The 27,062-nt window shown below is 40.7% G+C and overlaps 1 protein-coding gene across 1 annotated transcript in view; it reads left to right on the plus strand.

Annotated features, from left to right (window-relative positions):
- Window positions 1-201: 201 nt before the first annotated feature.
- Window positions 202-27,062, plus strand: part of ptgs1 (prostaglandin-endoperoxide synthase 1) — a gene marked incomplete at both ends in the record, with an annotated part of 46,204 nt that continues 19,343 nt past the window's right edge. Inside the window, 6 exons of the mRNA XM_080839812.1 lie at window positions 202-332; window positions 1,019-1,203; window positions 4,314-4,406; window positions 8,107-8,223; window positions 10,451-10,591; window positions 20,653-20,796. Of these exons, the coding sequence (XP_080695938.1) occupies window positions 202-332; window positions 1,019-1,203; window positions 4,314-4,406; window positions 8,107-8,223; window positions 10,451-10,591; window positions 20,653-20,796 (811 nt within the window). The remainder of the gene's footprint in view (window positions 333-1,018; window positions 1,204-4,313; window positions 4,407-8,106; window positions 8,224-10,450; window positions 10,592-20,652; window positions 20,797-27,062) is intronic.

Consider the following 27,062-nt stretch of genomic DNA (forward strand, 5'->3'; position numbering starts at 1 on the left):
CCATGACTGCACCTCAACCCACCTGAGCAATGCCATCATTAAGTTTGCCCTGGTGGGGCTCATCTCAGGAGGGGACGAGACTACATACAGGGAGGAAGTGCAAAGGCTGTCGACATGGTGCACCTTGAACAATCTTGTCCTCAACACCTCCAAGACAAAAGAGCTGATAGTAGTAGGAGGAATAGGAGGAGAAAATCGGACATGCAGCTTATTGCCATCAATGGGGAGGGAGTAGAGAGGGTATCAGACTTCAGCTTCCTGGGCACTCACATCGAGGAGGACCTTTCCTGGACAAGAAACACCACTGCACTGCTGAAAAAGGCACAACAGAGGTTGTTTTTCTCTGAGGTTACTCAGGAAGAACAAATTAAAAAAGAAACTGTTAGTGTCCTTTTACCACTGCTCTGTGGAGTCAGTGTTCATCTCTCTGTGGTTTGCCAGCTGCACGGCAGCAGCAAAGGTACTCCAGAGGGTCATTAAAACTGCACAACAAGTAATTGGCTGCTCTCTTCCACCTCTTGAGAACATCTATAAAACAGCTATAAAACAGCTGCCTCAGGAAAGCCCACAGCATCCTAAGAGACTCAGCACACCCTTGTCACCACCTATTTGAACTGTTGCCCTCAGGGAGACGCTTTAGGACCACCAAAGCAAAAACAGGCAGGCTCAGAAACAGCTTCTATCCCAGAGCCATTATAGCACTGAACCATAAACAAAACTGACCTGTCTCTCTGTTTTGTAATATGTCTTGTATTTTTACTTGTTCTTACTTAAATACTTAAATATTTATAGTGTAAATCTGCATATTTCAATCTTTATTTGTATTGTTTTTGTGTCTGAGAGCTGCTACCTCAATTTCGTTGTACTTGTGCAACAACAAATAGAGATATTCTATTCTATTCTATTCCAACTTTGTGTGCACTGTGCAGCGCTTGATTACTCACTCTCCTTCATAGGTTACTCCTCCTGCAAGTCAGGTTCCAATCTGTTTGGAATCAATTCTATTCTCCGTTTTCAGAGCAAAACAAACTCTGGGCCCCAAGTGCTTGGACCTAACAATGCGACTGGATCAGACTCTTGACCACTTGCATTCAGGCTGGGGGCCCATGTACCCCATTGAGTATTTCATGGAGCCCTTAAGGGTCTCTCAAGGGCCAGCCCTGGAGCAGTGGGGCTTACCTGGTGCAGGGTTTCAGGGCCCATGTGACCTCTGGTCTCCTGAAGGAACTATTACTTTTGTGGAGAATGAACTACGACTGATTGTAGCTGAGATGGCTGCAGCCAGATTGTCCCTAACATTCTCACCAGGAGTCATCTCCTCATTCCTAACGTCTGCAGAACCCTCATCCTGGCCCAAACGTGCCTGCTGTTGTAGCAGGCCTATACAGGGTTCGGAACAGGTTACCTGTATGGGGTCATGAGACAAATAGGTTTGTTCAGACACGGATACCCACCATCCCCAAGGATGTACCTGCAGGTGGGTACAGGCCACCTGTATAAACAGGACTGTTTTTACCCAACAAAAACATCAATACATCTGGCCAGGTAGTCGCAAATGGCCTGCATCTGGATAAAACTATTTCCTATTGAAGTAACAGATTGCATTAGCAACTGGTTGCCAGTCTATGGCCCCACCTGCCACCAGCGCCCACCATTCCCAGGTCCACAGGAAGTGAAATCACCCTCCGGAAAATAACCAGGACAGCCTTGCAGATCCGGTGGACGATGTCATGAATTGTAGACTTTAGAATATCAAAAGCCCTGGACACCTCGGGGTAAGATGTGGCATTGATAAGCCAATAAAGAAACACAAGGACCGTTAATGTGTCCTTGCCATCTATGGTCAGAGCCAGACCTCAGTGCCCTGTGAGAGCAGTGATGGTCTGCCATGACAGGCGGACATCCAGTTTCAGGTCTCCATCACTGAACTGCAGGATGGGAACTGCTGTATTCAGGCAGCAGTAGAATGTTGGATGTTAGAATGTAACGTTAGATTTTTTTTCACTGGCTTTCAGCTAAATAAAAGAGACTTTGAGGTGTCTTTACATATTTTTTGCCACACGTGAGATCCTTAACAAATATGACTTGTTTGTTTGAAGTCAAGCTACATATTATGGAAAAGCATTAGTAAGGCATGATGAGTTTTAACAAATATGACTTGTTTGTTGGAAGTCAAGCTACAGATTTTGGAGAAGCATTAGTAAGGCATTTTTTGCCATACGTAAGCATACGCCATCTGTGCCAAAAAAACTGGTAAGATAGCAGTGGAGTATATCGGAATTGTGTACCTACTGCTTGCATACCCATAGAACGTACTACAGTAACGGACGGGTAGTAGGTTCTTAACCAACATTAGTGCATATTGTATTGGGATGCAACCATTGAGTTCCTTCCTCAGTGGTGGGCAAGGCACCTACTGCACGACATGGAGCCTCACCAGCAGGCAAAATGCTATAATGCATCATCAAGTATAATGACATATAAAGTCTTCAACCTTGATAATCATTAACATTATAATATTAGGTGATCAGCGGCAGCTCCTGAAAAAATTCTCAGGGGGGGCAATTTGTTTGATAATGATTAAGGCGACCAATTCAGTAGGTACATTAAGCAAGACAACTGAAACATATGTATTGTTCTCTAGGCACACGTCCCACAAGCGTTTACATTTGCAACTCGTACAAGTGGAAAAAATCGTGCCGAAAATCACCCTATCCACAAATGATGTGGTTGTTGTGTACTTGTAGAAAAATAGTTGTTGCACTTGTTAAACCGATTATACAGACATACAAAACATGGTTTATTTATTTCCATTACTTGTTTACATTTGTGGAAACTGTCCTTTATTTGTTTGTGAGTAGCATTTTTGTACGTTTGTATGTTTTTGATAGGCATGTCCTGTATTTGCAAAGCACATTGTGTTTGTTTGAGAGGTGTGTTTTGTATGTTTTTGATAGGCGTATCCTGTATTTGCAAAGCACATTGTGTTTGTTTGAGATGTGTGTTGTTTTTGTAAAACATGGTGTGCATATTTGCAAATTCTTTATAAATCACATTTTGTCACTAAACTGACCCCATAGTGAAGGTATATGGATATACTCAACATGCAATTGGCTTGATAATAGTCATGACAGCACCACTGCAAATTTGTAGTCAATCCTCTGTATGATATAAATACACCCACCACCTTCCCCAGCCCCCACGTCCAACTTAGATATGGCACATAAGCACAGGGTAGTTGGACTGTGAGTTGCTTCTTGCTACATTATCTTCTATACAGTAAATAGAATGTGAATGTGTGTGTGTTTTCACTAACTAAACTCCCACTGAAAACAATGCCAACATGAACGGGCCTGAATCTATATTTTCAATTAATGACTGAATGAATAAAAGTCTTTATTGTCATTTTGCTTTGCATAAACAAAATTTGGAGCGCTGCTTCTGTTGGTGCAATGAGGGACAATGAATAACAGCACAAAAATACAATAAACTAAAAAAGATTTAAGAAGTAGAACAAAGAGTGAGAGTAATATTATTGTCATACAAATATTTTATGCCAAACAGAATGTTATGATGTGCCTTATGTGCTAGGCTCTATGTAAATATGAGCAATGGAAAATGTGTGTACCAAATCTGATAATATATTTTCATGCCAACTACTACATTTAAGCCATTTAGTAGGCTACGTTTTCTTTTAAGGTCAGTCCTAAATTTAGTATGATAAGAAATCCTCTGTTGTAGCAACTGTTAAGACATTTTTTAAATTTGTCAAATTATATATAGAGAGATATATATATGGATTTAGCCTATATAGGGGTTAACAGACTGATTTCCAGCTCATATACACGCACAAATATCCTACAACAATTCCGGTCTTGCTTAGAAGTTACTCCACGACATTCCCTCAACAGAAATTGCGCCACCCTCTTTCCTTCCCCTCGCCTATGATGAGCTTTTTTCAATGTTTTCGAAGGCTGCAGTTCACCGGAGGAAAGACCGTGGAGACAGCAACAATTGTTGGTCCTGTCATTGAGCTGTCTGACCTCAGAAACCTCTCCGATGAAATGCAGTGAAAACCTTAACCTTTATTAGGGTGATTGTAATTTTTTATTTTAAAGATTCCACCGGATCATCCTGGAGCAGCTTCGCGAAGGCAAAAACTTTAACTACTGTGTTCGCGTACACTGGATTTGAAGCTAACAATGAAAGGTAGGCTAATTGATAACCATATTTAATATAATTAGAAAAACTGCTGTAGATAGCTTTGCCGATTAATTTGGACATCGCCTCATTTACTTATTCCTCTCCATCAGTATCAAGCTTCTTGCAGACCTGCACATTAATCCTGGTGTCACACGGACAGACAATTCCAGATGAGAAAGTCAAAACAGTGTCTAGCAGTAGTGGTAAGTTCAGTCCTCGGTCTATTAGTTGCAGACCAAACACGAACTACATTTATGGCGATTTTTCCCTATCGTCCTTAAATTGCCTATCTAAATGTCTATACTCTTATATTGTTTTCACTTGCTACACAAACAAACCCCGTTGACTGTGCTAATCTACCTTAAAACCCATCACAGCAAGCTTAAAATAAAGACTCAAACCAACTGGTAAACTTAAATTCCGTCTAAACTAATAAATAAAGCGACCTTAATTTTTTGCAACATTGTCTAGGTCTAAACTTTTTTTGAGAAAAATAAGCTTCATTTTGAACTTAAAACAATAATGGCGATGTTTGTTGCATCTATTTGTCAATTTAGCGGCAATGCATCTGACACAAAGTGATAGTTGTGTTATCAGCGTTTCCATGCCGTTCGATCACAACCGCATTTCATTCAAATTGTGCACTCCAGTGCTATCACAGCTGAACTGTGAGCAAAGCAGGAAGTCATGTCAGGGTGTAATGCATACCAGCTATGTGTTTGTACTGAGGTGGTGAGGTCATGTAAGGGTTTGGGTAGCACTGGTAAACCCAGAATGACAGATGGCTACTTCCAGTGAGAAGTTGTAGCCTTGCCTATAGTAATATTGCCGATAATGGGTGGAAAAACACAAGTTTTAGTTTTATTGCTCAATCACACAGCATTGTGAAGCATGTGCTTGTGTAAGCAATCTAGCCTTAGCACTAACACTATTGATCTTCTGAATTTATATTTTTAGTGTGATTGTTTAGTGTGACAAGCATATTATTAGGTATTATTCCACCCGTTTTTTGGTGCCGCTTCTGCTCTTAACAATGTTTAAATATGTATTAAGACATGTCTGTCCTGATTTGTAGTGCACTTGTAAAAATAGTTGCACTACCCCCTTTGCAAAACTCGTTACTTTGTTTATGACAAAGCGAGACAACAAATTTCCTAACACAGTCAAACATCAAGCAAGTGCAACAGAAGACAAAATAAGACAGCAAATAAGTTACTGAATAGTCCAGCTGAAAGTAGCCCCCTATACCTGCCAGCTCCAGAAACTCCATAGTGTTACTTTAAATGAATGGTCAAACGTTTGCGTGTTGTGATGTTACTTGCTCTGCCAGCTACGGACCAGAGCCATTTAGACCAAAGATTTAAAAGCTTAAAATCTTTTTTTAAAAACAAGCCATGTACAACCATCTTTATTTCAGCCAGTGTCCACATTATGTTACATATGTGTCTGGCTATAAAATATTTTCTGGAACAATTTTACAAAACTAAGAGTGTAGATTTTTTACAGCTGCCGTCTCTTCCCTTTTCATCTATGAAGTACATGACTACCTATACAAATACACTTTCCAGTATAAAATATTCCCAAAAGGTGACCCCCCTTGTTACAGTGCAATGACAAAGGGGCTTACATTGATGGTTACCACCTGGCTTGGATACTAATCATCCCACTCACCAAGATATATCAGTAGTATATTATTAACACTTTAAAAGGCATGGCAATCCACCCCCGTGCACATCACCCAAAAGAAGTACAATTACAAGTGGTACACCATCCTCTGATACTACTGCAGTTCCTGCACACTCAAACTGAGCGTGACCTGACCCAGGCCGAACCACTTACTTATAGAAAGCTCATCCAAACCTGTAAAAGACACTTAAGCTATGTATTCTCCTACTTACCTTTAAGGTGTTAAAACAACACCAACACCACCCCTCACATAAGCCTTAGACATTGGCCATATGACTTCATAATGGAATAATCAAACTGGCTTGCTTCTAAGTTTTACGCCACGGCCCCCCCTTCTCTCTCACTCTCCACTCATCTGTATACCTCTGAAGGACTATAATGTTACCCAAAACCTAGTTACCTATCAGATTGGTTTGTTTACATTACAACCTAACTCTCCCCCTTAGATTCTCTATATCCTATCAATTATACTCACCTCCCCTAGGGAAAACCAGGCCCCTGGGTTCACCCATCTGTGGCAAAGCATCTAAATGCTTTTTCCCCCACATTCCGTTTTTGAGGGCATCCCAGTTGGACACAAGCCCAACACCTCGGTGCCCATCTCTATTGTTCTGTACACTGCCAGCACCCCTCTGCCTTTGTGTTGCTCTCACAGATTTTATTGCAGTATTTAGGCCACAATAAGAAGATTGAAACCGGAAGAATCTTAGCTCGATGAAGTCTTTTAAAAAGTAATCACCTATATTTTGTTTGGTTGACCTCTAACCTCCCCATCTGACCCCTACCCAAATCAGAATGCGTTCACCTGTATGGTATCACGCCCATTTTCTAAGACCCTGGTCAACCAAAAACCCCTTCCAATTTCAAAAAGCAACAATCATCGCTGCCATCTTTTGTTAAATAAATCAACTAATATCTTATAAAAAAAAATATTCCTACACAGCCTACATCCCAGCTGATGTTCTGTTTGTGCAACGTGAAATTCAAAGTAACGTGGTAATGTTTGAAATAATAACCCACATGTCTAACAGCTAATGTAATCTTAATTAGCTCATAACAAATCATGATACATGTCCACATATCTTAATTTCTGGGCAATATAAAAGATGACCTTTGAATAAAGGTGTTGGTTATAGTTGCATTTTTAGGTAAATTTGTCTCATTAATAGCCTATATGATGTGCACGATTCAGAAAATGTCACGATTCGATTCAATACCGATTTTTAGGCTCACGATTCGATTCAAAATCGATTTTCGATTCAAAAACGATTCTCGATTAAAAAAAATGGATTCACAGTATGTAAATGTTAGTGCTGTCAAACGATTAAAATATTTAATCGCGATTAATCGCAAATTAATTAATCGCAAATTTTATTTTAATGCACTTATCATGGAAAAGTGGATTGGCTTGCTTTATGCAATGTTTTATTTCATTGAAAAACAACATTGCCAAACAGGGCGGTACAAAATAAAATTATAAAGTGCACATTTCAGACTCTAGTAAAGTTAAACCATGGCTTAATATTTTCTTTTTTTTCAAGTTTGCTGTGAACATAGAAGTCAGGCCTCTTATTTCAAAAACAATGAACCGTAACAGTAAGGTTACCAATAAAAGGTAAGCCTACTACTTCTGTGCTTTCAGCCAGCTGCCTGCTGACATTTTCAGACAACAGTGAAGCTCGCTTCTTTTGCACAACACAATTTTTAAAGGTAAACTTTCTATTCAGAAGCTTTTTATCAACCATTTCGCCGTATCGCGCTCACCATCACTCAAACCGTAACGTTAGCCTACTACACAGTTTGCGAAGCCAAAAAGAACGTTAATTTTTGTTTTTTTTAATATGAATAGATTTTTGGAATTCTATGAATCGATTCTGAATCGGAAGCACTTGAATCGCGATACGAATGTGAATCAATTTTTTTTGCACACCCCTATTACATATACAGCAGTAATAGTGGGACGATTTTCATCGACAACTACATCTATATTTTTCCTTCATACATGCACACAGGACATGACCCAGAATGTGTTTTTGACATTGTTTCACTTGAATATGTATCCCAATATGTTGGGTTATTGTGTGTGAGAGAAGAACTTGTTATCTAAATTTACAAAACACCATTTAATATTACATATGTTTTATTTCAGTTAACCAATGTATATTACATATGTTTTATTTCAGTTAACCAATGTATATTACATATGTTCTATTTCAGTAAACCCTTGCTGCTACTATCCATGCCAGCATATGGGAATCTGTGTGAGATCTGGGATGGACAGTTATGAATGTGATTGTACCCGTACCGGTTTCTATGGAGAGAACTGCACTATTCGTGAGTAAAACAAACCTATATATGTTTATATGTATGTACTGTATATGTAAATTGAAATGTGGCCAATCACAAATTAATTAAGTATATTTAGGACTAAGGATGGTTGGTTTTCTTCTCAACACTATATTGTTAAGGAATCACACCTGCAGCTAAATGCCAAGCGGTTCTGCACTGTGCTGTGACTTTTCTTGCCTCTATCCCCAGCACCATTTTTCTACAGTGAGCAGCGTGGGATTGTTTGCATACACTGCTTGGTCTTTGATAGCCACAATGCTGGCTGCAGCATAATTTATTAGCAGTAGCTTAAAGCAAATCTACACCAAACTTACTACCATCTAATATACGGTATATTGTCTTATTAACATATTGAGAGACATTTCTGACTAAACTTCGGCAGCAGAAACAGGTCCACTATGCTTCTGGGATGCAATGCTGTAGTGGAACGGTGCACCACCACTCCTGTGTCAGCTAAACCTTCACTAATAATTAAGACCTTTGTCAGGTTTTTTAATGGCACACACGACACCCTGGAACACACGGGTGCACATATGGAGGCGACACAGGACACACACACACGCAGGCCTGAGGTCGCAGTGAATTTATTTTCTGCATTTTCCCATCCTGGAACATCCTTCCTCAAGGACCCCCAAGGAGCAGTGTGCAGCTTGTAGCGCCCGGGGACCAGGTGGAGTGAACTCTCAATTTTTTGGTCAGGGATGGACATGTGTTCTGTTATTTTGCATGTTTTTTCTGTTGGGGTTCTTTGTGGAGGAAACCCCTTGTGAGCACGGGGAGAACATGCAAACTCCACACAGGAGATAGCCCACCTGAGCACTGAAGGTCTGGGAAGGACCTGCCCCCCAGAGCCAACAGCGCCCCATGCGGGAATCGAACCCATAACCTTCTTGCTGTGAGGCACCAGTGCAAGCACCTGAGCCACCGTGCGATTCACCCATTAAATGCTTTGCTTTCATCATGTGGAGTTTGATAAACCCTTCTGCTCAGCAGTCATGCTGTTGTTTTTTATTGGTCGTCTAGCTCTTGTTTTACTTACACAGTCGCCTTTTAATCATTTAATCAGTCATTATTCTTTTAATTTTCATGGAAATGTTTTCATGAAAAAGTGTGTTTTATGGGTGGTTTGAGAATGTGCTAATGATATAATGTGTGTTTTATGGGTGGTCTGAGAATGTGCTAATGATATCATTTGTGTTAACCTATTTCTCCTAGATGCAGTGTGTGTGTGTGTGTGTGTGTGTGTGTGTGTGTGTGTGTGTGTGTGTGTGTGTGTGTATGTATATATATTTGTATATATACTGTATGTATATATATATTTATATATATACATATGTGTATGTGTATGACTATTTTACAAACGTATAGGGGGGAGGTCATCATCACTGATAATGTTCCTGTCATTCCATTTGCATAAATTCAGCATATGAGTATAGTAAAATAAAGGATTTGCTGCCAAGGACTTTGTGTCTTTTATGATAAAAATGGGCAATTTTTCATAAAAAATAGAGACAATGATTTGCCCAAATAATAGAAAAGAAACTTTACATTTCAACTCCCAGATAAGTTTAACTCAGTTTGGTTTAACCCAACAACATTTACTGGTTCCGCTGTCTGTAGATTTCCAGTAGCTATCTTAGAAGGTCCTAGATATCGGTTCTGGATCACAACTTTTTAAAATGTTATGTCTGGATTGCTCCAACAAGGATTCATCTTTAACCTGGATTAAATCAAAGTTTCTATTTATCCAGTTACACAAAACTTGAAGTTAGGTTTAAACAAAATCAGATTTACATTTAAATATTTGTTTGAGTTTTTACAGTAATCCTGGATTATTTCAAATTCTGTTGCTCCACTACTTGAAACTCAAATTTAAATTTCAGTTAAGGATTCATTTTAAACTTGCAGCAGAGGTTGTTTACATTTCCAATGAGCATATATTAGATAGATTGAAGAAACCCAAAGTTCCTCTTAACCCAGTTGAGTATTATGATGATGATACATTTTCAAGTCGGTACTGATTCAACAAAGAGATTCAATTAAAAAATCAGGTCTTCGTAACAACGTTTGTTTCAGACTTTTTCAGACTCCTTTGCTCTTTCAGATGAAGAACATATTTACTTCAGCTATTCAGACTTTGTAACAAAAAGCTGCAATGAGTTTTTGCAGTGAGTTGAACTCTCTAAGTTGAATTTCTTTTTAATTTTTGCAGCGGAATTTTGGACCAGAGTTCGGGAGCACATAAAGCCCAAGCCTGATATCCTTCACTACGTCCTCACCCACTTCCACTGGCTCTGGGACATCATTAACGGAACCCGCCTGCGGGACTGGCTCATGAGGATTGTCTTGACAGGTCAGTATGCTACAAAGGACATTAGGTCATAGATTTGTGGAATCACAAAGCCACAGAGGTACTGTTGCGTCACCTCCAACAAAAAGTGACGAATACCCTGATAAAGATGGAAGTTTGATGGATGCTTTCTTGTTGTCATGCAGTTATGTCAAAATTCACAAAGAAATAGTAATAATGCATTCTGCACCACCACACCTCATCATAACCTGTTGTGGTCTGGTGGATGAAAAAACAAACCATATTATAGACTGTCTTTGGAATGCTTGACAAAGTAAAAGTAAATATTTACAGAAAGCAGATATACACAGTCTGGTTCTGAATACCATGAACGCCCTGTCTCTGCTAACTCTCACTCAGTTTATTAACGTTTTCTTTTAATCCTTCCATGATGCTAAAAACAAGAGAGAAAGAAATCTGTCTGTTACCATTTCATTTTATTCAGTTTCTTGTAACTCTAATGGTGTGTCCCTAGAGTTTTAAGAACTCCCTTGAAGAAGTCAAATACGTGTAGAGAGTTCCTTTAACTGGAGTTTCATGCTTGTTGTCTGTGTTCATCTTGAATAACAGTTACTAGGAAAGAAGTAAGGCAAGCGTAGTTACATCACAGGAGATGAGTCAGATTGTTAGTCTGCTGCCATGCATGTGTGTTGGTTATGACCTTACATCCTGGAGATGTTGATTCAGTTACGGCCCGTGGTCTGTAGTCCAGAGCCTTGTGAAAAACTCTCCTTTATCGCTTCCCTCCATGTCTCTGCAATGGGTATGGACCCCTGCTCAGTGTTCACAGAAGGTGCGCTAGGAATGTCAAATGAATTATGCCAACAGCAAACACACAGAGAAGTCTGGGTAAGGAGAAGGCATCCTGCCAAAATAGCGTCTGACAGAGTCAAGCGGGTTATTAGTTTTCAATGTACAATGGAATTTTTTCTGAGATCCTTGTTATTTTAGTCCTCATGAAGTTTGCCTTGATACCCAGACTTCCTGAGGTCTGTTCTGTCATAGGTCTTCCACGATGAAGGCCATGATTACTTATGTAACATACTGAAAGAATACTCATATCACAATTCACAATCACAAATCTGCATAAATGTGCTCTCGAAGGAGCCATGGCACTACATTATTTTGTGATTAATTAAGCATTACATCCACCTAAAATAAAGGGGAACCTTACAGACTGCTTGTGAGAAATCATTACATAAGCTGTCAAAGATCTATTATCTTATGAAGGTGCTGTATACCTCTCAGAGATTGATTCCATTCAAACCTTCTCACGTGGATCACTAGTAGGGGCAGATCCTTCGTGAAATGAAGGAAGCCACTGCAAGAATTGAGATGTGGGGGTGGGGTGGTATTTTTTTATACACGATAATAGTGTTGACCACAAACTCTGGCTATTGTTGACACAGCTGTTACAATCATAAAGGTGTATTAATCAAGATCAAGGTAGTTTGGGTACTCAAATGCAAACAGTGTTTCTTTTAAAAGTTAGTGACCCACGTGATGCATGTGGATGAGAGGTGTTACTGGTGATGGCATAGCACATCAGTGTGTAATGTCATTGTGTCCCTCTCTGGCCCATACACCCATTTTAAAAAGGCAGTGTGAACTGTAAGAAAGGAAGAGGGAATAGAGGCCTTTTGACAGTTTACTGAAAATGTTGCAGTCCAAATCCAAACCTGCAATAGATCCGACTGTAATTAACAGAACATGCAATCACACTGCACTGCTGGAGTTGGCTAACACACTGGAAACTGGAATGAAACAATAAAAGTTGTCAGTCCATAAAAAGGGATTTCTTATAATAGCACATTGGAGAGAGAAGAAAACCAGCCAGTGTTGCTTTGGGCTAGTGTGGCTGGCTGCAGTAGGGTCCAGAGCCTCTGATACAGTTCTCCGATATGCTGCGCTGACAAAGAAGTTGATGAAATGTAAATTCATTTGTCTACTCTTAACATAAACACATGCATAAAACTCTATGCATACACACTGCAATACAGTCTAGTTTGAACATGCATAAACACTGCAATACAGTCTAGTTTGAACATGCATAAACACTGCAATACAGTCTAGTTTGAACATGCATAAACACTGCAATACAGTCGACTCTTAACATGCATAAACACTGCAATACAGTCGACTCTGAACATGCATAAACACTGTAATACAGTCTAGTTTGAACATGCATAAACACTGCAATACAGTCGACTCTGAACATGCATAAACACTGCAATACAGTCGACTCTGAACATGCATAAACACTGCAATACAGTATATTCTGATAGGCAGAGCACAATTTCTTTCTCAATCCACTTTTCCATGTTGATAAGAGCATTACAATAAAATAAAAATTATGCAAACAAATAGAAGGATTTAGTATAGATAAAAATGTGCGATTAATCGCGACATTTTGAGTTAACTATGACATAAATGCGATTAATCATGATTTCATATTTTACTCGTTTGACAGCACAAGTCGTGAGTGCATCCAGGTAAAAGCAGAAGCAAAAGTTCTATTGATTGTTTAGTAATTTGCATTTCTGATATAAATGTATGGATATCACAAAACTTTCTCCAGCTCAACCAAGATAAAACAGAGGTATTAGTCATTGGTGAAGAAGCCGAAAGAGAGAGAAACTATCTGCACATTTAAAAACACTTAACACCAAGCACCAAGCCAGAAACTTAGGTGTCATATTTGACTCAGATCTCAATTTTGAACCCATATCAAAAATATAATTAAAACATCTTTTTATCACTTAAGAAACATTGCTTAGGTGCAACCATTTCTCTCTTAGGGTGACACTGAAAGACTGATGCGTGCGTTTATCACGAGCAGGCTAGACTACTGTAACTCGCTTTTTTCCTGGTCTACCAAAAAAAGCCATAAGTCAACTACAAACAATACAGAATGCAGCAGCGCGAGTCCCCACTAAAACAAGAAGGAGAGCACACATCACACCAGTATTAAAATCACTGCACTGGTTACCTGTTAGTTTCAGAATAGCTTTCAAGATTCTCTAGTCTATAAATCACTCCATAGTCATGCACCTGAATATATAACATACATGCTCTCAAGGTACACACCCAGAAGATCACTGAGGGGGTTGACAAAGATACATGGGAAAAGCAGCTTTTAGTTTCTATGCCCCCAGCCTTTGGAATATTCTGCCAGAATACCTAAGAATGTTGGAAACCTTTAAACATACACTTAGGCCGAATCTCGATTCTTCCCCTTGCCCCTTTTGCTTTGTCTTTGTCTTTGTCTTAACCCTAGCACTTGCAAGTGTAAGGGCCAAGGGCTGAAAACTTTCCCCTATGAAATGAGACGCCACTCGGTTTCGGGTACGTCACTTGGCGTCCCTGGATAATACAGGCGATTTAAAAAAAGTTTCAATTATGGTTGCAAATATATATACGACTGTATAGAGCACAAAACTAGACTGTCGTAATTGTTTTGTGGACGGTACATGTAAAGCACGGATCGATGTCTCCAAAGCAAGTGCTGTCATTCACAGATATCAAACATAATTCGTGGAGAATAAAGTTATCTGTACACATGCATGGAGTCAGGCTAGTCCTAGCAAGCTACCATATAATCCAATGAAGTGGTGGCATACGCGCTAGCTGTAACCTAAAACTACTGTTTGAAAGCTTCAGTTAAGACCTACAATACTCTGTATCGTTCGTGTAGCACATTTCAGATCAAACCGAGTCATTATAAACATATAAAAAGTTGTGTAGATAGCTTTATTCATGTAAAAATGTCCTCGCTTCAAGCAGCCATGTTTTTTTGAAAATTCCCAATCTGGTTTCGCTGTGTGCTCTGGGATAGCCCTTGGAGGAGCAAGTAAGGTCTCGGATCATCTTAACTCCAAGGGCCATATAGCCCTCAATCTTATCCCTTAATCTTGATCAAATTGGGTATTGAGACACCACTAGCTCTCACATGAACGCGCAACTTCAAGGGTAAGGGGGAAGATAAGGGGCAAGGGGAAGAATTGAGATTGGGCCTTAAGACATGCCTCTTTGATCTCGCTTATCACTCACTGGAACATTTATCTGTTTACTTATCTGTTTCTCTTTAAAAGTGTTTGTAACTCCCCCCCCCACCCCCCTTTCCCCAGCATCTGTCTCTTAGTTTGAGGATAACCATGCTGAGCAGTCCTCAACAGTGCCAGTGTAGTTAGTACGTAATTTCCTGTTTATTTATCTCTGGAAAATCTTAACAAGTGTTTGTAAACCCCACTCCCCCTTTTTTTTCTACTGTGAGGCGCATTGTGTTACCTCCTGGTATAAAATGTGCCGTACAAATAAAGTTTGATTTGATTTGATTTGAAAAGTACATGAACATGGTTACCATCAGGGAAATGAAATTAAAACAGTAAGAACAAACTCAAAGACAAATGATGACTAAAAGACAAAACTCAAAGATGAATGTGTTTAGATTGAACAATTCTCTTATCCAGTTTCCCAGAAATGTGGTCTAGCCTATCCTGCTGTGTTTTGCTTAGGCCTTTTAGGATGGTACAAGAGATACCAGATCATGACAGTGGAATAACAGCAAGAGTATTCCATCATAAGTCATCACCCTTCTGAAGAATCTTTCCTTCCTGGGAACTGATCAAACGTACTGTCACATGAGTCTAATAGGAATGTGGGACTGTAGCTGGTATAGGCGGCAGTGGTGTAGTGTGATGGAGCTGTCAAGCTAAAAAGGCACCGGATGCCTAAAAGAGCCCGGGTGATGTAATGTTGACTTTCGAACGACTCTTGAGTGACAGTTGCTATGCCAACGCCAATACGTCACCCGGGTCTTCGCTCATAACGCGATTTACTTCAGAGCATATTGCATTGAACTTCGCTACCTGAGACCGGCTTGCTTGTATTTGACCTACAATAAACCAACCAAAACAACCATGTACTTGATGTTTGACTTTGGTAGGAAAGTTGTTGATTCGCTAGTTTATAAATCAAATGTATGTATCAAAGTAAGCACATTCCATCAGCTAGCTAGCTCGTGCTAGTGTCTTGTTAGCTTGAAGCTATTCATCTGTTGTTGTGCTTAAATTAAGACACTCCTTAATGTGTTGTGATTTTTAGACATATCTGACGGCACCCACAGTTACATTTGAACAAAACAGGGCATTGTTTGCACAACATTTTACTAAAGAATAACGGGGGATTGCTAGCTTTGATATGCTAGCGGACATTGCTAACTTACAGAATACCATCAGGCAGGTGTAGCTAAAACTTTTTAGTCGCTTAATATTGTGCCTAAACGGACACTTTGTACCCCGACACTTTTTGGCTATCAGTCAGAGAGTCTCAAGAGTTGTTCGAAAGCCATCAGCTACTTTTTAGTCGCTTAATATTGTCGCACAAAAGGAGGAATTGCTATTAGCAATATAGATGCGGGGTACGCGGTGACCGGCTTACGTAATGCTAACGTTGGCATAGAAACTGTCACTCAAGAATCAACATTACGTCACCCGGGCTCTTTTAGGCATCCGGTGCCTTCTTAGCTTGACAGAGCCACTCTCTGTCGGGTCGGGTCAATGTTAACACAGGAATGTGTGTGTGTGTGTGTGTGTATATGAGTGTGTGTGTGTGTGTGTTGTTGTTGTTGGCCGTCTCACTCCAGTGGAGCATAGGCCATTGATAGAGAGTTTCCACCAGATTTGGTATCCAATTGTTCTCAATATTTCAGTAATCTAGTAGAATCCACTGAGGGAGTAATTGGCCCACCCAGCTTCAGCTTGTGTGTGTGTGTGTGTGTGTGTGTGTGTGTGTGTGTGTGTGTGTGTGTGTGTGTGTGTGTGTGTGTGTGTGTGTGTGTGTGTGTGTGTGTGTGTGTGTGTGTGTGTGTGTGTGTGTGTGGGCGCACACAATGTTGCCAAACCTGTGTGTGTGTGTGTGTGTTTGTGGTGACGCTTGCCAATTCTTCGCCTCCTGTGATCTTGCACAGTGATGCGCATCAAGGGAGAGAGAAAGAGGTTTCCTTCAAAAGCTTCACCTATGTCTCATCTAGTCAGCCATTGTAACATTACAGTTCTTATATCTTCCATAGCACAAGGGGTGTCACCCCATAACCCCTATCCCTTCATGAATATGGATCAGATTACAACCTCTGAGACAGGAAAACTCAGAAACATTTGTCCACAGGGGAAATTGGATAAGAGATCCTGCTGTGGGCAAATGTCTCAGAGGTCTGTATTCATGAACGAAGGGATTTCAAAGACACTTTGATATGACTAAAAGGAGGGGAGAAGTGAGAACACTCATTTATACCTCTCTCAGGTCATTCCATCTACTTATATATTCAACCAGAAATGCTTACATTTTAGCCTAAGTAAAAAAAAAAAACAATAAATACAAATAAGATACAAAAAGATTAATTGGATTATTGAATATTGTCAATAATTATTAACTCTGACCCGTAATTCAGATTTTTCAACTTCTTTACTGCTGGGTAACAATGCAGCTGATACTGGGGACCTGGGGCCGTATTCACAAAGAATCTTAGGGGTAAAAGTAGCTCATAAGTGGCGAATTTAGGAGAAACTCCTAAAAATAATGGGCGTGTCAGTCTTAAATGTAGGACTCCTAATTTTTTTTACTAAGAGCAATTCACAAAATATTTTATCCCTAAAAGTAGCACCTAAGTCTAGGACAGCTTAAAACTCCTCATGAGGACTCCTAAATCACTAAGACCTATTCACAAAAAATCGTAAGATGGCTGCAGCCGACTTGGAATTGATAAAAGACATTGCTTAAACCGTGAAGGTATTAATATTGTCGTAGAATTAGCGCAGGATGCAATGACGCCTTTAAACAACGATGTGTCCCGAAGTGAAATGTTTGGAAACATAAAGATAGCCTATTTGGCTTCGGGGAAAACGCAAATGACGACACTGGGAATCATCAGTCAGCCGTTTAATTCATCAAACTATCAACGCACTGTAGACCCCACATCATCCAACAGTTTATCCAGTTGCTTTTGGACAATCGCCTATTACACAATATCAAAGTAAATTCCATGGCGATCGCAGGAATGTCCAGTGACGGGACACATATTATACGTCCACCGTGGCCTGGATGTACCGATGACTCGTGCATTTCAACGGAGAGCGGTCGCAGGTTTTTGAGAACTTACCAGCTGGATGCCGCTGGGGTGACAGTGGCTATTGGTCCTGGGACCAGTAGGCTTTCGCCTAGGCTAAGGTTCACGTTCGTTTCGCTTTGATCAATTAAGATTGGAGGGCTTGAAGGGCCGTATGTGCTGATATTTGAAGTGGTCAAGGGCTGGAAATATAATAGCCTAACAGTTTGCTGGGTGCTTTAATTATTACTGCCTTGATTACATGCAATTGCCATATTATATATTGATCGCTTTCTAATTATCTTATCGTGCAAAGTGTCATTCCCGTTGGATGCACAAACTTGTCATCATGCGTGTGCATTCTGCTAACTGCACTGTCCATAACTATTTAATATGACTTAATTTTGAAGCCTAGGTTATTCTCTTATTTTCAGTTGATATAGTGGGATTGTTAGAGGGACGTCACGAATGAGTTTTTAATGAGAGAGCCTGTCAACAACCAATCACCGTCCTCACCCCTTCTAAACTCGTGCATGAGAATTGACGTCATCCATAGCAACGGAGTTTTTATCTTAAGCTTAGGAGTTGGTATTATCCTTAGTATGAGTAGGTCTCAGAGCCGTTGTGAATCACTTTTAAGAAATTACTCCTACGTAAAAGGTTTTAGCGCAAGTTAGGAGCACTCCTAGTGGTAAGATAAAAGGCTTTGTGAATACGGCCCCTGGTTTCTAGCAATGATGCAGATGATTTGGTGGACTTGGTTTCTAACACTGATGCAGGTGATTTGGTGGACGTGGTTTCTAACACTGATGCAGGTGATTTGGTGGACGTGGTTTCCAACACTGATGCAGGAGAAATTGTATTGAGCTTCTGCCGGGCACTATGCCTCCTAGGGGAGGCTGAACTCCTTGTCTGCACCTGAGTTTAGAGTCATGGAGAAATACATTCAGGAGGATCTAAGCAACGCGTCCAACTGGCCATCCACATTTCCTGCTGGTGCTGGTTTCTTCTTTGTCAACAAGAAAGTTGGTGGGCTTAGTCCTTGTATTGATTATAAAGGTCTTGCCTTTAATTTCATTTAATTTAATTTCATGTCCACAGCTTTTGACCGATTTGGGGGTGGTGGGGTGCAGAATCTTCTCTAAATTATATTTGAGAAATGCATATAATCTGGTGCACATTCAGAAGAGGAGATAAATAGAAAACAGCATTCAAAACTCCTAGTGGGCACTATGTCACCAGCTGCTGTGTGGATCCAGAGGGTACCTCCATGGACTTGGACAAGGTGAAGGCAATCAGTAATTACCGTAACTTCAGCACGGTGGCTGCCACAAACACAGCACTTAAAAGCACTCCTTCCAAGATCATCTGGACCCCTGAAACTCAGGAAGCTTTTGAGGAATTGAAGCGCAGGTTCACCACAGCCCCCATCCTAGCTTACTCTGATCCTGACTTGCCTCTTATTGCAAATTATTCAATTTTCAATTCAATTCAATTTTATTTGTATAGCGCCATAACAATACAATTGCCTCTAGGCGCTTAACAGAGCCCAGAGCCTAGACCCCCTTAGTGCATGCACAATGGCAACAGGGGCAAAAAAAAACTCCCTGTTAGGCAGGAAGAAACCTTAAGCAGAACCACGGCACATAAGGGGGGACCCATCTGCTTGAGGTCGGCCGGGTGGAGATAGGAAGGGGGGGAGGGGGAGGGTTGTGTGGCAGAAGGGGAAAGGAAGCAACAGGGGTTGTACACAGCCAGCATTCGGTCGCGGGACATAGTATGCAGACATCCGGTGGTATATATATGATACAGGCAAGACCAGTTTACTGTACTAATAGGGTTACTGTTACAGGGGTAGTGGACGTAGGGACAGAGAAACATTTCAGTGGTGGCAATAATGTATATTGTATGTAAATGCTAGCATAGGGTATGGGGTAGAGTAAGTGTACGGCAATGCAGTGGCGGTGGGTGCAATTGGCCGAGGGTTTCTCCAGGTAGGCCAGGTGATGAAGAGTGGTGGGGGTGAGGAGCAATATTTCCATTTCCATCAGCGATTGGAACATGCTATATGGGCGAGAGAACATTTATTTTAGTAGACATCAATTTCAGAAACAGATAGGGAGAAACATTTGGGTAGTAGATTTAACAGTAGGCAATATGGCTATTTTATCAGTGTTATTATAGGCATTAGCAATATGATATGGAAGGAGAGAGAGAGAGAGAGAGAAAGAGAAAGGGAAAAGATATGTTTGGTAATGCTGGCAATTTGGGTCGCAGGGTATACAGCAGTGCCCAATTGGCTGGTGACAGTCGCAACACGCGCCGTATGCTGTACCCGGGATCTGTAAAGGCCCTCCTACACGATACAACATACGCTGTCTGTAGCCCAGTTTTGTTGATTAGGGGGGTATTGCATGTGTTTAGATATGTTTAGTTTTGCTGGCATTGAGCATGAAATTATTGTTTACAAGAAGAACTTGGCAAGGACTACTAGACGCAAAGCATGAGATGCTCTGTTATAGTTTTCTCGGTTCCTCTGTAGATGTTATTCATGTGGTTGTCTTTTATCTTTGTGTTTCATTAAAATTACATGACTTGGAGTATCGGTTGCTGTGCATTAATGTACATTTATACATCACAAAGTTCCCGATTCATTTTCTCCAAATCTTTCCATTAAGAGGATGATACCTTCAAACCTTCCACTAATGTCTCTAGATTAGCTGCACCACATTTAAAAAATGGCCCCTTATTGTAAAGATAATGTGTGTGTGTATACATATATAATATTATTGTATATAAGTATTATTATTATCATTATTATATGTTTTGTAAGTTGCTTTAAATAAAATAATGGAAGCATCAAGGTGCTTTAATATGAGTAGATTTTAATGAATCAAAGCAACAAAAATATAAATGAATTTTTCAATTTGCTGTTTTTTGTCTTTTCACCATTATGACCCAGCAAGATCCCATCTTATCCCGAGTCCTCCAACATACAACTCTAAGTATGGGTATCTGAACTGGGAGTCATACTACAACACCACCTACTACACTCGGATCCTGCCTCCTGTGCCAGAAGACTGCCCAACTCCTATGGGTGTTAAAGGTGAGAAGGAATGTCATGAAGTCTGTTTCAAACCCTGCCACCTTTCTAAAACTGCTTTTTAATAAAAAATAAAGAAAAATCCCAATTCAAACTCTTCAGAAAAAAGCCTGCTAAGCCTCTAATTACACAGCGGACAAAATGTAGCAGCCTCAGGTTCAACCGCATGCATATACAGGACTCCCCACACCAGACAGAACAAGTGTGCATATAGTTAAGTGGCCACCATTTATAACAAAAGGATTAAGCACAAAAGTCAATTAATACACAGATCACGAGACAGAAGCTGAAACACAAACACCGTATAACACCGTGTGCTAAACACAGATCGAAGAGATAACAATATAATAAATGATAGGGCCTTCTTTGCTATCTGGGTCCTTATCTGGTGTTTTGGGCATTAAAATGTCCTGGCCCTAATACATGGCAGCCCTTTGAAGAACAGCTTTGGAAAGAGAGTGCCCCTCCAACGGTCAGTTTGTGCACAGAACCCTAAACCACTGTTTCTACAGAGCCCCTCCCCCCCCTCCAACTGTCATTTTGTGCACAGAAACCTAAACCACTGTTTCAACAGACCCCCCCCCCTCCCCTCCAATTGTCAGTTTGTGCACAGAAACCTAAACCACTGTTTTAACAGACCCCCCCCCCCCCCCCCCCCCATGGTCAGTATGTGCACACAAACCTAAACCACTAGGCCCATATTCATGTGCCAATGTGATCCGGTCAACTTATTGTATCGTATTCGCGTGTAGGTGTGAAAGTTTTCAAGGGAATCAGCTCTTGTCGTTACGTGTTTACATGTGCAAAATGTGATCCCTTTACATTGCCTTGGGCATGCGCAAAGACGACGGAGATGTGCTCCCACCTGGTTTGTTTACTAACAACATCAACGTGGATCCGCATTGTGCAAAGGCAGTGTAGTGGCTAAAAGTTCCCTTCTTATCAGTAGGCTATATAGTTCTTAATATTTTCTTTGAATAACCACTCTCCGACGGAAAGAAAACGAGTCTACGCGTGGATGTGTTTCAACAACGGTAGAAAACTGTGTTTGCTCCGTCTTTTACTGAACTCATAATTGACAGTGGTATTAGTACAGTTGAGACATGGGTACAGTTGATACACCCGCTGTAACAGTGTTAACCAGTATGTGAGTAACGTGGGTTTTATTAAAGCATAGCGTGTGTAATGTGTAGCTATTTCATTCCGTTTGTTAACCTTTCCGGCTGTCTGTATTTACTTACCAGCAGCAGACGTAAAGGAAAGGGAATTAACCCTGAAGTTAAAAACATGTCATCTATTTTGGCAGCGGAGCATTTTACTCCCCTGCCATCTCGGAATGAAATAGCTACACAATTCACACATTATGCTTTAATAAAACTCACGTTTTATGAGACAGCACCAGAGGCACAACAGACAAGTCTTACCATTGAAGATCTTTTTGCACGCCAATGTTCGTTCTGAAACTACATCCAACCATCCAGGTTTATCCATGTTGTTGTGGAGAACGAGAGTTGCATCAATCATATTTCATTAAAACTTCACACTCCTTACATTGGACATATCCAACAGCCTAATTAGAATCTGCATTGTCTAGTAAGCAGAAATATCTCCATACAGTAGATTTCCCTTCGTTTAGTAGCATTTTGAACCCTCCAGATGACTGTATTGCCCTCACTCGTCAAGTGAAAATCCCCGGATACAATGCTCCTTCTTGGGCATAGCAAGGGCTAACAAGACCTAGCATAACTGTCATTCACATCCTATGGTAATGCTACCTAGCTAGGTATGCTAACTGTCGGTATCCATTGTTAACTCGTTAATCGTTAATACTCATGCCACTGGCTTTAATTTGAGAATGGCATGTTAGTAGTACCTTTAATATTAGTACAGTTGATTCATTACTGCTGATGTGTTACTTATATGTTACTCATAATATGTTACTTATTAGCAGCTAGCTACCTAGCCACTATGTGTTCCAATGTGTTTGATAGCGTCAAGCTAGCTGTAATAGTTGACTTGAGCTCCAGTTAAGACCTACACAGGGGCGGATCTAGCCCCCCCAAAAGTTTCATTAGCCCCCCCCAAACAAAAATGGTTTAATTTTTTGTATTCTGAGATCGTCAAACTCACACCTATCAACCGATTTTGTGAACGTATTAAGTTTCATTTTTAGGGTTAGAAATAAAATAGTCTCGAGTTGCACAGGACTCCTGCCTGTTTGAGACTGTTGTGTGGCAAGCGCACAGCTCTGTTTGGTCGTGCGTGCCTGCGTGCGTGAGTGAGTGAGTGAGACAGAGCGTGCAGACAGACGGTGACAACGTCAAATAAACAGACTGGGAGCGACTGTCCGACTCAAGCTGGAAAAAAGCTGTGAAAGTTGCCATAATCAGCTGCTCGATACAAAGGTATATATAGCGCATTAAGTTTAAAATGGTAAACTAAACGAAATGGTTAAATCATCGCGGATTTATTATAGATGTCGTGGCTCTTTTGATCATGCCAGTGATCATCATTGATCCTGTGGGTATGCTAGCCTACTCAGTAGCTCAGCCAGATATAACTAGCTAGTGAATTCCAGCCTACAACGTTAACCGTTGATGCCGCCCCATGTTAATAGTTTGAATTATACTGAGGATTGGAAGGAGAAAGCGCCGGAGAAAAGTACTCGGACTGCCTTTATCACAAGGTACGTTTCATCGTAAATACACACACCCAACAAGGCCCGCCCATTACAGCTGCCCCATCGTAAGTCTGAGCTACACATTTCAGGTCCTCAATACCATGAGCAACTAATTGATCCTCAATTGCCGTGCTAATTAAGACAGCATCAAAGTGAGTCAGTTCTGTGAAGGGATAGCAGCCTTTCCCTAACAGCATCCTGTGAAAGGGCCAGCAGTTCAGTCTTTCCATTTCTGGCCTCATTAGCCATAAAGGCGTACATCTTTGACTCCCTCATCTCTCTTACAACAGCTGCTGTTATTTTAAAATGTTTTCTCTAAAAAGTGTATCTTTCTATACATAACTAAATAAAATTCCAGTATCAACATTGTATTAATTGGCTTTCATTAATTCACCTGGGGTAGATATGCATGTTTTAGGATCTTTATCTTAGAACACATAACCGAACAATGTTAATAGCTGGGACACAATGTCACATTTAATTTGATTGTCTTCTGTGAAACAGGCAACTAATCTGTCTCTTTTCATTAAATGATTATGCTACAGTATAATAAGCACCTCTCAGCAGATGTCTTCAATATGTTGTTGTGCCATATTTTAAATCTAAATTTGTTAATTTCTCACCTAAAACCCACTAGAGGACACTATTTAAAAGAATATTTTCAAAAAAAATCTTCTGGGGGAGCATGCCCCCAGACCCCCCTAGTTCTGTTGGGTTACAGGACAAATAATAGGATTTCTCTAGGGGCTTAGCCCCCCCAAAAGTCGGAACCTAGATTCGCCCCTGGACCTACACTATTCTGTTTGACCTCACGGCATTCGTGAAGCATATAAACAACAAAACGAGTCGATTAGAGGTATAAAAAGTCGTGTAGATGACCTTTATTCACATAAAATATGTTCTGCACATGAGACCTGACTCCCCTGAGATCACTCGCTGTGAGTGAGCCCTGCCTTGGCACTCCCTATAAGAGGCTGGGGTCATCTCCACGCAGGCTGTCACCGCCGTCACATCGTCCTTATTTGACACACCCTTTTCTGAGCTGAACGATCGGTGTAAACCACCTCTCTCGAAAGGCTCAGACATCGGCGGAAAAACGACCGGATCACATCTAAGCCAGTGCTACATGAGGCAATTGTAACCGCATCGCGAGTTTCTATCGGAACAGACGCGATGTGATCGGATCACATTGACACATGTATAAGGGGCTACTGTTTCAACAGAACCCCCCCCCCCCAACGGCAGTATGTGCACACAAACCTTTTGCGCTTCTGCCTGCTCTTTTCTTGTATAGCTTTCAAAGCTAAAATGTCATATTGCCAAGGTGCCTTGTACCCTGCGGGCACAGTGACAAAATGTAACATGAATCAATATTTTTTAGACACCGACAGTATTATTCACACATCTATTGATTCCCAGCCGCTAGTGATGAGTGGGCCGACCCTTATGCTGTGGGTTGACCCGCATGTCAGGTGGGATTGGGTAATATCAGCAGAAAATACTGTGGGCTACAAAGCTGCAAAGCAGCGTTCTGATAGTTGCGTCTAATTGCATGCAATTGCATGCAATATTCTCGGAATTTCCATCTTCTCTTCCTTTCCCTTCCTCTCAATCTTCACTCTCTGAAACACACACGCAGAGCGTGAAGGAGACGGTAACACGGACCCCTTTAAAGCCCCATTATGCAACAATTATACTTCAGGATTAGGGTTAGGATAAGCAGTTTAACCTTAAAATAACAGTTTTAAAAAGATTGGGGCGCTACAATGACTTTTTATATGGAGAATCGCCTCTGTGCCATTGCCATACCAGGGTCCATAGGCATATAACTGCGTTCTGTAGTTTTGCCTGCCGCAGCCCGGCAGCCTGACTTGTTTACTTTCTGCCGAACTAGTAAGTAGCTTATTTTGCCGTCTTGCTTTGTCTTGTGTTGCACTTGCTTGATGTTTGACTGTGTAAGGACAGTCGTTGAGTAACTAGTTTGTCATAATGTCAGCACATTTTCAAGAGATTTCGTTAGTTTTATCTGCTAGCATACCGTTAGCGAATAGCTATTGATCCGTCGTGCTGCTTTAAATGCCCGCTAAGATGTTCCTTTTAGCAAAATTAGATGACTGAACAATGACTTTGCCAAATTTGCTTGCTACCTACTCTCGACTCACTGGCAATATTGTATGTATGCATTATGTACATTTGCTTCATGTGTTCTATATGATGTATTTATAAATGATCTGCTTGCCTCTTGATTCTCTTGGCTCACTTACTTTCCTCACTATGCTCTCCCCTCTCTTTAAATCCCTCTACTGGCTGTCCTCATGCAGATGGGTCCCCCCACTGAGCTAGGTACTGCTAATGGTTTCCTCCTGTTAAAAGGGAGTTTTTCCTTGTCACCGCTGCCTTGTGTTTCCTCTATGGGGGTTCAGTCCTTGGAATATTCACAATTTTTTTATGATGTTACTGTATAAAATTAAATAATTGTACTGAATTTTCATACATAATATAGGTTTTTCAGATGACCAACACAGCAAGTTTTAACAGACCCCCCCCCCCCCCCCCCCCATGGTCAGTATGTGCACACAAACCTAAACCACTAGGCCCATATTCATGTGCCAATGTGATCCGGTCAACTTATTGTATCGTATTCGCGTGTAGGTGTGAAAGTTTTCAAGGGAATCAGCTCTTGTCGTTACGTGTTTACATGTGCAAAATGTGATCCCTTTACATTGCCTTGGGCATGCGCAAAGACGACGGAGATGTGCTCCCACCTGGTTTGTTTACTAACAACATCAACGTGGATCCGCATTGTGCAAAGGCAGTGTAGTGGCTAAAAGTTCCCTTCTTATCAGTAGGCTATATAGTTCTTAATATTTTCTTTGAATAACCACTCTCCGACGGAAAGAAAACGAGTCTACGCGTGGATGTGTTTCAACAACGGTAGAAAACTGTGTTTGCTCCGTCTTTTACTGAACTCATAATTGACAGTGGTATTAGTACAGTTGAGACATGGGTACAGTTGATACACCCGCTGTAACAGTGTTAACCAGTATGTGAGTAACGTGGGTTTTATTAAAGCATAGCGTGTGTAATGTGTAGCTATTTCATTCCGTTTGTTAACCTTTCCGGCTGTCTGTATTTACTTACCAGCAGCAGACGTAAAGGAAAGGGAATTAACCCTGAAGTTAAAAACATGTCATCTATTTTGGCAGCGGAGCATTTTACTCCCCTGCCATCTCGGAATGAAATAGCTACACAATTCACACATTATGCTTTAATAAAACTCACGTTTTATGAGACAGCACCAGAGGCACAACAGACAAGTCTTACCATTGAAGATCTTTTTGCACGCCAATGTTCGTTCTGAAACTACATCCAACCATCCAGGTTTATCCATGTTGTTGTGGAGAACGAGAGTTGCATCAATCATATTTCATTAAAACTTCACACTCCTTACATTGGACATATCCAACAGCCTAATTAGAATCTGCATTGTCTAGTAAGCAGAAATATCTCCATACAGTAGATTTCCCTTCGTTTAGTAGCATTTTGAACCCTCCAGATGACTGTATTGCCCTCACTCGTCAAGTGAAAA

This window comes from Sprattus sprattus, assembly GCF_963457725.1.
Source record: "Sprattus sprattus genome assembly, chromosome: 5".
Classification (NCBI taxonomy): domain Eukaryota; kingdom Metazoa; phylum Chordata; class Actinopteri; order Clupeiformes; family Clupeidae; genus Sprattus; species Sprattus sprattus.